General features: G+C 41.2%; 1 protein-coding gene across 1 annotated transcript in view; it reads left to right on the plus strand.

Moving 5' to 3' along the window:
• The window catches only part of LOC101852721 (mucin-17-like), a 31,247-nt gene extending 25,226 nt beyond the window's left edge, over nt 1-6,021 (plus strand). Inside the window, exons 14-20 of the mRNA XM_013087538.2 lie at nt 556-820; nt 1,211-1,310; nt 3,034-3,126; nt 3,447-3,580; nt 4,281-4,374; nt 5,094-5,232; nt 5,920-6,021. Coding sequence (XP_012942992.2) covers nt 556-820; nt 1,211-1,310; nt 3,034-3,126; nt 3,447-3,580; nt 4,281-4,374; nt 5,094-5,232; nt 5,920-6,021 — 927 coding nt within the window. The remainder of the gene's footprint in view (nt 1-555; nt 821-1,210; nt 1,311-3,033; nt 3,127-3,446; nt 3,581-4,280; nt 4,375-5,093; nt 5,233-5,919) is intronic.
• Nucleotides 6,022-13,270: the final 7,249 nt, after the last annotated feature.

Here is a 13,270-nt window from a genome sequence, read left to right on the forward strand (position 1 = left end):
CGTGTGCTTCCAAACCACGGAACCTCTCTTCGTCTCAGGGGTCATGTGGTGTATCCAAGTAATGCTCCTCAGGAATGCTTCATAGTATTGTTGGAGGTCTCCAGATGCGTTCATGACTCCCGTGAAAGCTTGGCGACAACGATTCAACAAAGTTTGAGACACTTCATCACGTTGCGTCTTGTGGTCAGCTGTCAGTTCTTTTGGGACGGATCAAGCATAGACATTACGATAGTGTAGCTCATCAAACACTATGCTATGGACAGTCGACTTGAAATGTTTAGCGACTCGGAAATTTCGCGAATATTTAGGTGCCTGTCTGTTTGAATGAGTTCGTTTACGTGACTCTTGTTGTCCTCAGTCTTCGGGAGAAAAACAAGGTGATAATGCTGCGCTACTACTACTACTACTACTACTACTACTACTACTACTACTACTACTACTACTATTATGATTATTATGATTATTATGATTAATATTATCATTATTAATTCATCATCATTATTATCATCATCGTTATTAATAGTAATATTATTATTTGTAACTTTCTCCCGCCAGGTGGCATTCCCAGTGACGTCAAATGGTCACTCCGTCAGATGTCGCTCTCTGTCCACTGGCTTGACCTCCCAGCCGTTTACTCTAGTTGTGAACCCACAGACAGACAACGGCAGCAGCACTGGTGCTGTTGGTGGTAATGTTGGTAGTGGAAGTGCTAGTGGTAGTGGTGGTAATGGTGGTGGTGGTGCGTTCGTTGGTGATGATGGTAGCAACAGTGGCAGCAGCTTCAGCAACACTTCGACTACAGCAACAAATGGCGACACAGGTGAGAAAATAGCGATGGTTTTAATGTATGTCTTGTGTTTTCGTGTATAATCTAGGTGTATTTACCATGCCATAGCAAATTTTTAATATTTTCCATCATGGAGCATGGAGATCAATGAAATGTTAACGAAGCCAACTAACCAACACGCTCATTATAAACTCAGTGGGTGGTTGGCGGGTGCTCTGGTGTGGTTTGCTCCTTCTTTCCTATCAAACGTCTATCGTCCTTATCTTCCCTTCTTCTTTTTTATGTTTGTTACTCTCTTGTAACCCCTCTAATCTTCTGGCGCTCATATGACCTTATGCCGTAAAACCTCTACTTAAACGAAACTAAACTAACTAAACTCACCTTGACCTACTTTCGTCCCTCTTCTCATCACGTGACCCCCAGCAGCCATGGTAGCCGCCCTGGAAGTGTTAAGCCTCTACCTCCCATCCTCCCTCACCTGTAACCTGACTGCAACCTCTTGGGAACAAGTAAACATAAGCGTGTGAGTACAGCTTGAGTTCTCTTTTCATGAATTTGACATAGTTCTATAATACATTGAATTGTTTTCTCTGTCTTCAAAAGAGGCAAGACGGCAAGCAGCTTTCCTCTCTCTGTCTGTCTCTGTCTCTGTCTGTCTGTCTATCTGTGTGTGTGTGTCTGCCCGTCTGTTTGTCTGTCTGTCTGTTTGTCTGTCTGTCTGTCTGTCGCTCTCTGTCTCTGTCTGTCTGTCTGTCTCTCTCTCTCACACACACACACACACACACACACACACACACACACACACACACACACAAACCCACGTACATACACACACACACACACACACACACGTTCACACACACGCACACACACACACACACACACGCATACACACACACACGCGCACACATTACTACAAGATTGTGTATTTTCAGTTTGTGTTTCCATCTCCTGCAAAGGAGCACCATCGAGATTACACTCTAAACCAAACGCAGTAATAATTATTATCATCACTGCTTTCAAACTCTGCCCACCTCCTTAACAAACACACTCTTCAGGTTAATTATCAGGACATATGAATACAATGGTCTTGTCAAAATCTTCTGGAAAAATCACAGACATAACCATAGATGGGGGGAGAATTGAACAAGTGCCCCAATTCAAGTATCTTGGTGCAAAAATCACAGATAACGGAAGAAGTGAAAAAGAAATAAACATAAGAACAGCAGCTGCAAAAACAAGATTGAGCCAAATGTACAGTCTATTTAAATCCAGGCAACTATCTCTCACTTAAAGACAGAACATGCTGGAATACTACATCTTCCCCATATTCGTATGTGGCGCTGAATCCTGTACTTTGACGAGGAAAGAAGAAAACATATCAGAGGCGTTTGAGATGTGGTGCTACCGTAGGATGGCCAGAATAAGTTGGAAAACAAAAAAGGACAAAGAATGAGGTGTGTCATATTCTACACACAAGACAAACCTTGCTGAACAAAATATAAAGTAGAAAAATACAATAGTATGGCCACTTCAAACGTCACGAGACCATTGCGAAAGAGGTGCTTGAAAGAAAGATGTGGGGCAGGAGAGCCAGAGAAAGGCAAAGAATAACATGGCTGGACAACATAAGAACATGGACTGGATATGGCAGCATGTGGAACGGCAGCTCGTGACCGTGAAAGGTGGAGGGTCATTACACGTAATCTCTGAGCCAGAGATGACACCTCCAGGTATCCAGGTATCCAGGTATAGATGGTCACTTTTAAGGACAAGCGGGCTAACCCAGATTTCGGGGGCTTCCAGAAATCTTGACCTACACCAAAAGTGGTCATTGCCCTACCTATAGTAGAAATTTGGTTTCATTTTTGTGTATACTTGTTTGGTTATAGAGAAAACTCTCCTTGTCTTTTAAAGAGACTGAAAAAGGATCCAAAAACGTTACCTTCAATTTTCTCAAAACAGCAGTTTTCGGGATAGCCCTCCTTGTGCTTAAAAGCAATCAAATATAGTCAAAACATAGGTGAGTGGCTGGCGGGTGCAGTGGTGTGGTTAGCTCCTTTTTATCATCAAACTTCTATAGTTCTTTTCTCTCCACCTTCTTTTTGTGTTTGTTATTCTCCTGTTACACCTGTCTGAGTGTCATATGTGTACTGTGTGGAGAATGCATCCCAGTTTGGTACCCCCTGCCCCTTTCCTAGGAGCACATTGAAACTGAACATTCTTATATAATCATTTCCTCACAGAGTTGTGCCAGGTGGTTTGTTCACCATAGCAACCTTCTCTGCAGATGGTGCACAGAGTCTCAACAATGATCCCAGTCTTTACACCATTTCCAGGTTCGTTGCTTTCTATGTTTCTTTATTGCATTCCACTGGATTTGTTCATAAAGAAAGTACAGACGAAATCGCCTATAATTATTATTATTATTATTATTATTATTATTATTATTATTATTATTATTATTATTATTATTATTATTATTATTATTGTTATTATTATTATTATTATTATTATTATTATTATTATTATTATTATTATTATTATCATCATCATCATTATTATTATTATTATTATTATTATTATTATTATTATTATTGGTATTATTGTTATCTTTTTTACATGCAATGTTAGTTATTTCTTTTCTCCCTGGCAACAGCTCCACAGCAGACCTGGTTAAATCTTTCCGACTGGGGTTCAATCAAGTGCACTGCCGTGACAACGTCACTTACGTATGTAGTGGGCTGTCAGGGGGCGTGGTCTACCAGGCAGCAGCACCGCCCATTTTGACAAGTGAGTCAAATCAGCAACGTGCAGATTTTTTGGTGACTTTTTTTATTGTTAGTTTCTTTTACAACAAAATGCTATGAAAATTACATACTTATTCGTGTTACAAAATGTCGGCAAGACTTTTTGTACACCCATAAAACAAACCGCTAACCACCAATTTGTACATCGCTACCATAGAATTATTACAAAGGTAAAGCTGCTCTGTACCTAGCTTTGAAAAATTCGAGGAGAAACATTTTGAATTTCATAATATGTGAGGTGCGCTGACAAAATGAGTTACTTCTCCGATTTTAACCTTATGGAAATTGATACATCAACTTTATAGGTGAGGTTTGTACAATTTGTAAGTATGGAAGAATAAAAGACATGGGAGACTTGAACAAAATGGCATCAATTAGAAATCTATAAATCTGACCGCTGTGTCGATTTTCGGCCGATATCTCCATTCTTGGACAGCAAGAAGTAACTCATTTTGTCAGCACACCTCACATATGTCAAGCTTAGTCGAATACACTTCTATTGATATCTTAACTCAGAATAATCTTACGGTTTTGAGAAAGCAGATCGAACATTATTAATTTGTTTTTTTATCTCATGGTCTTATTATCTGGAAAATATAACGGCCAAAAATGTCAAATAGAACTTTGTAATTCTGAGTTACGATATTTCACCACACCACTTACATCGACCATCACCTCCCCAGTGGACGCCCGGTTACAGAGGACACGGTCAAACATCAGTCTCCCCCTGGTGGCCGGACAGACCAGTGGCCTGCTTTGCGAGTCAATTGAGTTCCGGTAAAAATGATGTTCAATTGATCGCTTTTAAGCACAAGGGGGCTATCCCGAAAAATGCTGTTTTGAGAAATTCGAAGGTAAAGATTTTGCCCCATGTTCAGTTTCTTTAAAAGACAAGGAGTGTTTTCTCTATAACCAAACAAATATACTCACAAATGAAACCAAACTTCGCCTATAGGTAGGGCAATGTCTATTTTTGGTGTATATCAATTTTTCTGGAAACTCTCGAAATCTGGGTTAGCCCGCCTGTCCTTTAAAGCGACCAATTATGATTACTTTTCTTTTCCTTTCCTAGTTTGAACGATGGAAAATACATTATAACCTCACTGCACTTATCTTTATGCTGCATTCATTGCTTCAGACCCTGTCAATAATTTTAGGTTATTTTAGAGGTGAGACCTTTGAAGTAACGTCCGTCTCCGATAGGACCGAGCCAAATGGGTTTACAGCCTTGAAATCTCCTCAAAAAGACTTCTGGATCACTCACACCGGCTCTCTCCCACCTCTCACCAACATCCCTCCCCTTCTTATCCTCCGAAGTCTAGCAAATCATGAAACATTAATCCTTGACAGCCACCCTCCTCCCCCACCTCCTCCCAAAAAAAACTTCATCATGAATTATCCCCCCCCCTCCCAATCCGCTGGATCACCCACACTGGCTCTCTCCCGCCACTCTCTCCCCCTTCCTCGCTAGCGTCACCTCCCCACTCTTTCCTCAGAGACCAGGCAGTCCTGTGGGAGGTCAGTAGTGCCGGCTCGCCCTTTGAGTTTTTCACCTCCGGAACCAGACAGTTCTTCAGCGCTGACGTAACCGCTCCTGGCCTAGAATGTCTCTATCTCAGCAGGAACGTTAGGCAGGTGAGTTCGTGGACCATCCATCCATCCATCCTTCCATCCATCCATCAATCCACCCATCCATCCATTCATCCATCCACCCATCCATCCATCCAGTAAAAGTAAATAAAAGAACGCTTAAAAATGATTAGATAAAGTAATAACTAAATACATTAGTATGATCACATTAAGTGAAGAATGAATGGAAATGAAAATTAACGAATGAAGCAGGAAATTAGAATGTGAGTTTATTTATGAAGCCTGTGGATTCACGTCCAATACCTTATCTTAACTTATCTTGTCTTGTTTTATCTTATCTTAAAAGGATAATGATGATGATGATGATGATGATGATGATGATAAATGATGATGATGATGATGATGATGATGATGCTGATGATGATGATGATGATGATGATGATGATGATGATGATGATGATGAGGAGGAGGAGGAGGAGGAGGAGGAGTAGGAGAAGGATGTAGATGTCCATGATCATGTAAAGGTTTTTTCTTTTCTTTGAAATAGAGGCATAATATTCACAAAAAAACAAGAAGCTTATTATCATTGAAGTATACTCTAATCGTATCTCATCTCGTCTGATCTCATCTCATCTTCTCTTCCCTTCTCTTTCTCTTCTCTTCTCTTTCTCTTCTCTTCTCTTCTCTTATTATTAAAGTAAAGAACACAACTAGTCTCATGCTCGTCCCCAGTTCGCCTTCCCGCTCTCAGCAGACGGTGACCAATTGCGGTGCAGATCTCTGTCCACCGGACTCACGTCTGATCCGGTGACCTTGACGGTCGAGGCGCCATAATTCTCTGGCGTCGCCTGCCTGCAGACGATCCTCAATCAAATTTGGCTGACGTCATCACGCCTCAAACGCTGAGCACAGAGGAGAAATTAGTCATAGACTTGAATTAGAATTTATTCTAGATCGTGCATTGTCATGGCAGTCGTTCTTTGCTCTTTATAAAAGCCCCCCCCCCCAAAAAAAAAACAACCCCCCCCCTCGAACAAACAAACAAAAAAATCCACAAAAAACCCGAAAGAAAAACAACCAATTTTGCTACAATGCAGACACCCATGTGCGCTAAAATGACCTCGCTCTCCCTCTTTGCCTTTCGTTTTGGTCCAAATTGAGTCCAATGGTGCATTCCACGGTGAATCAGACATATTATGTCAGAGTGCACAGTCTAGGATATAAGAGTACAAGTCTATGTCGTCTGCAGACAGTCCTCAATATATTCGTTGACGTCGTTGTGGAGCATGGATAAGCCCTATATATTATGCAACGATTAAGTATTGATTATTACAATGTATTATCATTGCATTCAGAATTAAAAAAAAACCCCAAACACATCTACTGAAGTGGTTCTGAATTAAAGGACATTGAGAGACGACTTTACAAATTGTGCTATCACTTTCAGCTACTATTATGTCTCCAAATGTTTCATCAGACAAGAATGTATAAAATGTTATTAATAGACAAATGTATTTGTAATGTACTGATTATAGGATTTGTATTTGTCTTTATCTTGTTTCAATCGTATCATAAAAAAAGTTGTAATTATTATTATTTCTTTTTTTGCACAAACTGGTTGTCATAAAGTAAGATGCTATGTAACTCAATGTATCTATTTGTCCTCTCAAACATTAAAATTTGTCAATTTATTATGATTTGCCTACCGAGAACAACATTCGTATTTGTCTGGCCAGGGACTGATTTCAAACACTTTGTGCTTCATGAGTACACCAGAATGTATTTTTGAATTCCTGTCATGTTGTTTTAAAACAGTGATTAAAGAACTGCAGATAAAAAGAAAAAAGCCAAGAAAAAAAAGCAACTTGCCCGAGACATGTTTCACATCTCACAAGGAACACTCTCAAGAATACTATAATGTTGCAGAGTAAGGGATCTTAGCCTGTAAAAGTACATTTCGATGCCCTGTTCTATAATAAGTTAAAAAGTGTCCTATGCACAAGAAGCCATGGCGACCCAAACTTGGCTCCACTGAGAGTGGAGTCCTCGAAAATGTTTAATAGGTCAATTTAGTTCGGAATGGAGGGCTCTGGTTTTCTGTTAACCCCTTCACTGCCTGGCCCGATACTGTCTCGGACACTCTGGTTGGATTAAAAGTAGAAGCGAATTCCTGTGTTGCAGTGTTACATAAATATTCTTATTGCCAGTCTTAAAAGCTCATGATTTTATGTGACATAGCGTCCTCTTGTGCCTAAGGAAGTGCAATATAGCCCTTACCCCGAACAAATGAGCCCTTCATATTTTACTCCAACACGACAATCCCCACCAACCTGACATTCCCCACCACACCATACCATACCCTACCCCACTCCCAACCACATCCACCTTCATCCCACGACCTTCCCATCCCCCACCCGCCAACCTCTGCATTCCCTCCCCTCTTCCACTCCCTTTACCCCATCCCATTCCCCCTATACCCATCTATCCCCTTATCCCTCCATTACAACACTAACCCCCTCCCCCTCCCACTTGCCCACTGTTAGTCCCTGGCAGTGAAGTGGTTAATGCTGCGTCGGGTGAAAGAACCTAATGATCACGGGTTTGGGGATTTCTTTTTTATGGTGAGGGTTGGGGGGGGGGGGGGGTTGTTTGTTTGTTTGTTTGATTGTGTTTTGTTTATTTTGTTTTGTTTGTTATTTTGCTATTTCTCGTATATTCTGGAGGCCACAGAATGACTACGGTATCATTTAAGTCTCTGCTTCCCGCATTATGGAAGCCAACAAAAGGGCAATAATCGTGTGTTTGATAAAGAAAGAAAAGTGTGACGGTTATCCCCCTTTTGTTCTTATGCGAGGAGGTGAACACATCCAACAATAACGTCTAATTACAAGTAATTGGTTTGAACTTTGAACGTTTTTTTTTAACTTTCCTTCTAAATATATTTTTTAAAACAAACACAACAATTTAAAAAAAAGTGATTTGAAAACTTACACAGAAAACTTACATAGTGTAACAGCACATCATATCGTCGCAGCCACTTGTTCAGATGTACAAGGCTCAGAATAATAAAAAAAAGTTATTATTGCAGCTTAGTGTTTCTTAGTTTTAGTTTTAGTACAGGTTTTACGGCGCTCGCAACTGCATAAGGTCATTTGAGCACCAGAAGATGAGAGGTGTTACAATTAAGAGTGTAACAAACATGAAAAAGAAGGGAGATAAGGACAATAGATGTTTCATAGGAAAGAAGAAGCAAACCACACCAGAGCACCCGCTAACCACCCACAGCGTTTCTTAAGTACGTGTTTTTACAACATCGACACAATTTACATCGTTTAGGAGGCGGACTTCCGATTCTGCTAGTCAGGGCCAACCCGGGCTGAGAAGAATGCAACATCCCAGCAGAAACACCGAGTCACTAGATAGACACGCATTTTGTCCCCATTTAGGGACCGAACTCTAGCCTTCTGTATGCGACAGCGAATCGCTCATCTGTTGCAACACAGACACTAGTCGGATGTGGGCGGGTAAAGGGAGAAGAAGGCAGTGGGAAGACAGGGGAAACATAATATGTGTGGAGTGGTCGTTTCTAAATAATAATAATAATAATAAATAGCATTTGTATAGCGCATATTCCCGCTCAACAGCAGGCTCTATGCGCTTTACACTATATTATTACCCCAGCAGACCATAGAACACTCCGAAACATTCTCAGCTTCCGCGGAAGCATGCAGTGAAAGCTGCGGATTTCACGCGCTCAAACACTATCAAACTGACAAGATCTTTTTCTGTCTATAGCTGGGTACCCATTTCCACCTGGGTGAAAATTTGTGCAAAGTGCCTTTCCCAAGGACACAACGTGGGCCCCTGACGGGATTCGAACCCACGACCTTACGGTTGCGAGTCCGAGAGCCTAACCACTAGGCCACCGACGCCACAAAGAGATGAATCAGCTGCTTATGTAATTAGAAGGAAAAAGAACAGTAAATGTATAATATTTTAGTTAATGGTCTTTGACATAAATGTCATTAATACCACTAGAAAGTACAGTAGCCTGTACATACTATCAGAGATCAGATGGATGCAGAGGATAAGGCATGCCCAGGAAAAATATTGAGAGAGGGTTTCAGAAAATATTTCGACTAAAACAATAAAACCATGAAGCAGGTGATATAACAAACAAGATGCTATCTCACTTATTAGTAGATCAAAGTTTACCAAATTTCACACATATAACAAGCATAGTAAGGAGTCTTAAAATCTGCAATCAAATCTGAAAAAAGAGTTGAGTTTCTTCATTCTGTGAAAATTTCATGAAGATTGGAAAAAAATGGTGGAGTTATTCAGAAAAGTATATAGAAAAACTGCGTTTTGAAAAAAAAAAACAGGCTACAAAGAAAAATTAAAGGTTGACTTTAGGAAGAAATGGTGGTGTATGGGAAGAAATAAAACATTAGGGGGTTCTTATGCTATAAAATAGTTGTAAGAGAGTTTGACGAAGCTAAAAAATAAAGCCTACAACTCAAAAACCATCATTTTGAGCCGAATCGGGACTTTCGGGGGGTAGTCCCCCACCTCCTCACTTAAAATTAATGCGTTGAAGGATCAGGATGAAGAAGGTGTGCAGATGAGAAGTAGGCTCTAAGAAAAAGGGGCAGGTGAATTGGAGGAAGAGAAGAGATAACAGCCCTATTTGAGGTGTGTGGAGAGAGAGAGAGAGAGAGAGAAAGAGAGAGAGAGAGAGAGAGAGAGAGAGGGAGAGAGAGAGAGAGAGAGAGAGAGAGAGAGAGAGAGAGAGAGAGAGAGAGAGAGAGAGAGAGAGAGAGAGAAGTTGGTGACCTCCAAGACAGAAGAGAAGGACGCATAATATTATAATGTGCGTGTGTATTTGTGTGCGTGACCGGGATTTGGAGGGGGGGGGGAGGAGTAAAGGAATAAATGACAGTGAGAGATGTTGGGTGACCCCCGAGACTGAAAAGAAGGACGAAGGTCAGCATGTGCCTGGATGTAGGGAGTGGAGCGGAGGTTTTTTTGGGTTTGGGGGGGGGGGGGGATTAAAGCATATGTGGAATGGGTGTGTTTGGGAGAGTGGAAGGAAGTAAGTGCATGGGTACGTATGAGAGAGTGCTTTGTTTTTCTTTATGTTGTTGTTCTTTCTTTTTTTTTCTTTTTCTGGGGATGGGGGCTGGGGTGAGGGGGGGGGAGGAAAGGGGTGGTAGTGGTGGTGGTGAGTGTTGACAGTTGGTAAGAGTATACTGGTTTCTTCCGAGGGAGAGATGGATGGGGGGTAAAATGCTAAGAGTGAGCACATAATATTTTAAAATGACAAAGTTTGAAAGTGGGTACGCTTTCCGACAACCCACAAGCAAATATAACATTATCTTGAACATGATGACAACCTAGAAGCTAGTCAGACAATGAGAGTGCATCACTGAGTAAGCGTTTTGAGGTACATCGAAACAACCTGTTGAAAACATGCCTACATTCATTCAGCCCGCTCTAATTGATGCTACATCTCAGCACCACGTTGAACGCATACCGAAGGTCAGGCCGCTTTTTATTGAACTTACAGGTTAACATTATAGTCAGACTAAACAAATACGAGAAAGATACACACGTTTCTGTTTGCTAGACGTGCTGTTTTGATATCCTCGCGTACGCGACCTTTTTGGAGAAAAATAAATACTCCAGTATGCTTGAGAAAATTCATGGATTTAAAACACGGTCTTTTTTTAACTTGAGGATTCTTAGGTGAAATTGTCCAGCCTTGATTTAGAGGCGCCAAGTTTTTCTGCTGTTTGCTGAGTGCTTAATGGTTTCCCAGTTTTTAATCGAAGTATCACGTGCTTAAGCCTTACTGCATGAGGACTGACTTGGCAAATTTCCAAATATTATGCTTGGTGTCAGAATGGCTGGGGAAGACCTAGAGCACCTTTGGTTAGTTTTGAAAGCCTGAACAGATAGGTAATATCATTATGTTAGTATCGTTTTTTATTCAACTCAACTGAAATAGTCAATGATGAGATCTGAAACCTTTCAGTAAGCCAAAGATTAAAGAAAGATGGAAACGCTATTTCCAGGAGCAGCTGAATCCTACAGGAGAGACAACACCAAACAGTTTCTTACCAAAGGAACCCCCCCCCCCCAGAACCATCAGTACAGCTGAGTGAAACCCAACATGTTATAAAGAAAAGTCCCACAAACAAAGCGCCAGGCGATGATAACATCACAGCAAGAGATATCAAGCTATGCGGTCATATCTGTGAACTTTGGCTATGGAGGATATTTAACCTGGCCTTGGCGACAAAAGCAACACCCGATGACTAGCGACGAGCTGTCATTGTACCCATTTGGAAAAAGAAAGGTAGCAAAAGAGACTGTGGAACCTACAGAGGAATATCCCTTCTCAACAAAATGTTTGCCAAAATACTGGAAATGAGAGTGAGACCAATGGTAGAGACTCAACTCAGTGAATCCCAGTTTGGCTTCAGAAAAGGCAGGGGCTGTACTGGCCTTATTTTCGCATTAAGACAGTTGTGTGAGACTGCCTTTGCCCACGACAAAGACCTCAATATCGTCTTCGTGGATCAGGAAAGGCGTTCGACAGGGTAGATAGATGTCAACTTTGGGAAATCTTAAAGGAATATGGTATGGTGTAAGAGGGCAACTGCTGGAGAACACCCTGGCCCTTTATAAAAACAGCCTGTGACCCGTAAGATCTACAAAAAGACTATCGGACTGGTTCCCTATCAGGTCTGGGTTGAGACAAGGGTGTGTTCTCTCTCCGCTTCTCTTCATCACTGACACGGATAAGGTCACAAAAGCAGCAAATGACACCATCACGGAACTGAAGGAGATTCTATTTGGTGATGACCATAGTATATTAAATACAGATGAAGAGAAATTACAAAAACACACTACAAAACTAAATGACGATTGTAAACACCTGAACATGAACATCTCCATCTCAAAACCAGAAGTAATGAAAGTCAGCAGAAACCCAAGGGAACTCAACATTCTTATTGATGGAACACAGCTCCAACAAGTAGTGGAATTTAAATATTTGGGAAGCATTTTCACACAAGATGGGCGTATAGAAAAGAAACAAGAACTATGAAGGCAAATGCTGTGACCTACCAGCTAGCAGCCTTGCTCAGTCACAAGAACATCCCAACTGAAGTGAAATCCCAGCTCAACAACATCCACCAATGCCAAACATGGTCTATAAACAAGGCAAAAGAAAGAAAAATCAATGCTTGCCAAATGACGTGTCTCCGCCAAGCCATCGACGTCAACAGAGGAGACCTCATAAGAAACGAAACAATACGTCTACAAACGGGAATATCAGCTGTAATAAAATTCTTTGAACGTCAAAGAGTCAAAGGGTTTGGACTTCTAACCAGAATGCCCCAGAAACAACTAGCGTCTAGAGCTTACAACACCCGAGAATCCGGCTTTAAATCAAGAGGAAGACCAAGAAAGACCTGGCTGGATGGGGTGAAAAAGGTCCTGGAACATCATAACATTTTTATCACAGACGCTACACACCTAGCACAGGACCGAAACTCACACTCCCTCGACCTCCTAGGGATATCAGAGGAAGGAAAAAGTAAAAGTAAAGTAAAAGCATCGTTTTTAGGGCATCCGAGAAAAGAAGTGAACACCAAAGCATGATCGCCAATGTCTGTTGCAGATATGGTACCTGATGAAAACAATGGTAAAGGACATAGTTGTGAAACTCGAAAAGAAAGTTGAAGGTCCCAGATTCTATGTTGAACGACTTTCATAGCTCTTCAAAGATTTATTTTTGAAATTCATTAAGCTTTCACTTTTCAAGCTCGAATGCTATCTAGATTCTGAGAAATATTTTCGAAAAATACAGGAAAATATTCTGTCTTGTTTCGGATTCGACTGTGGGCCCCTCCTGATGGCGATCGTGTTCATGAATCACTCTCTACAGAAGCTGGCATGAGAGGCTGTGTTCCTATGTGTGTGTGTGTGTGTGTGTGTGTGTGAGTGTTTATGTGAGTTTTTGGTTTGTGTGTATGTGTGTGTGTGTGTGTGTGTGTGTGTGTGTTTGTGCGTG

This window comes from Aplysia californica, unplaced genomic scaffold, assembly GCF_000002075.1.
Source record: "Aplysia californica isolate F4 #8 unplaced genomic scaffold, AplCal3.0 scaffold00600, whole genome shotgun sequence".
Classification (NCBI taxonomy): Eukaryota; Metazoa; Mollusca; class Gastropoda; order Aplysiida; family Aplysiidae; genus Aplysia; species Aplysia californica.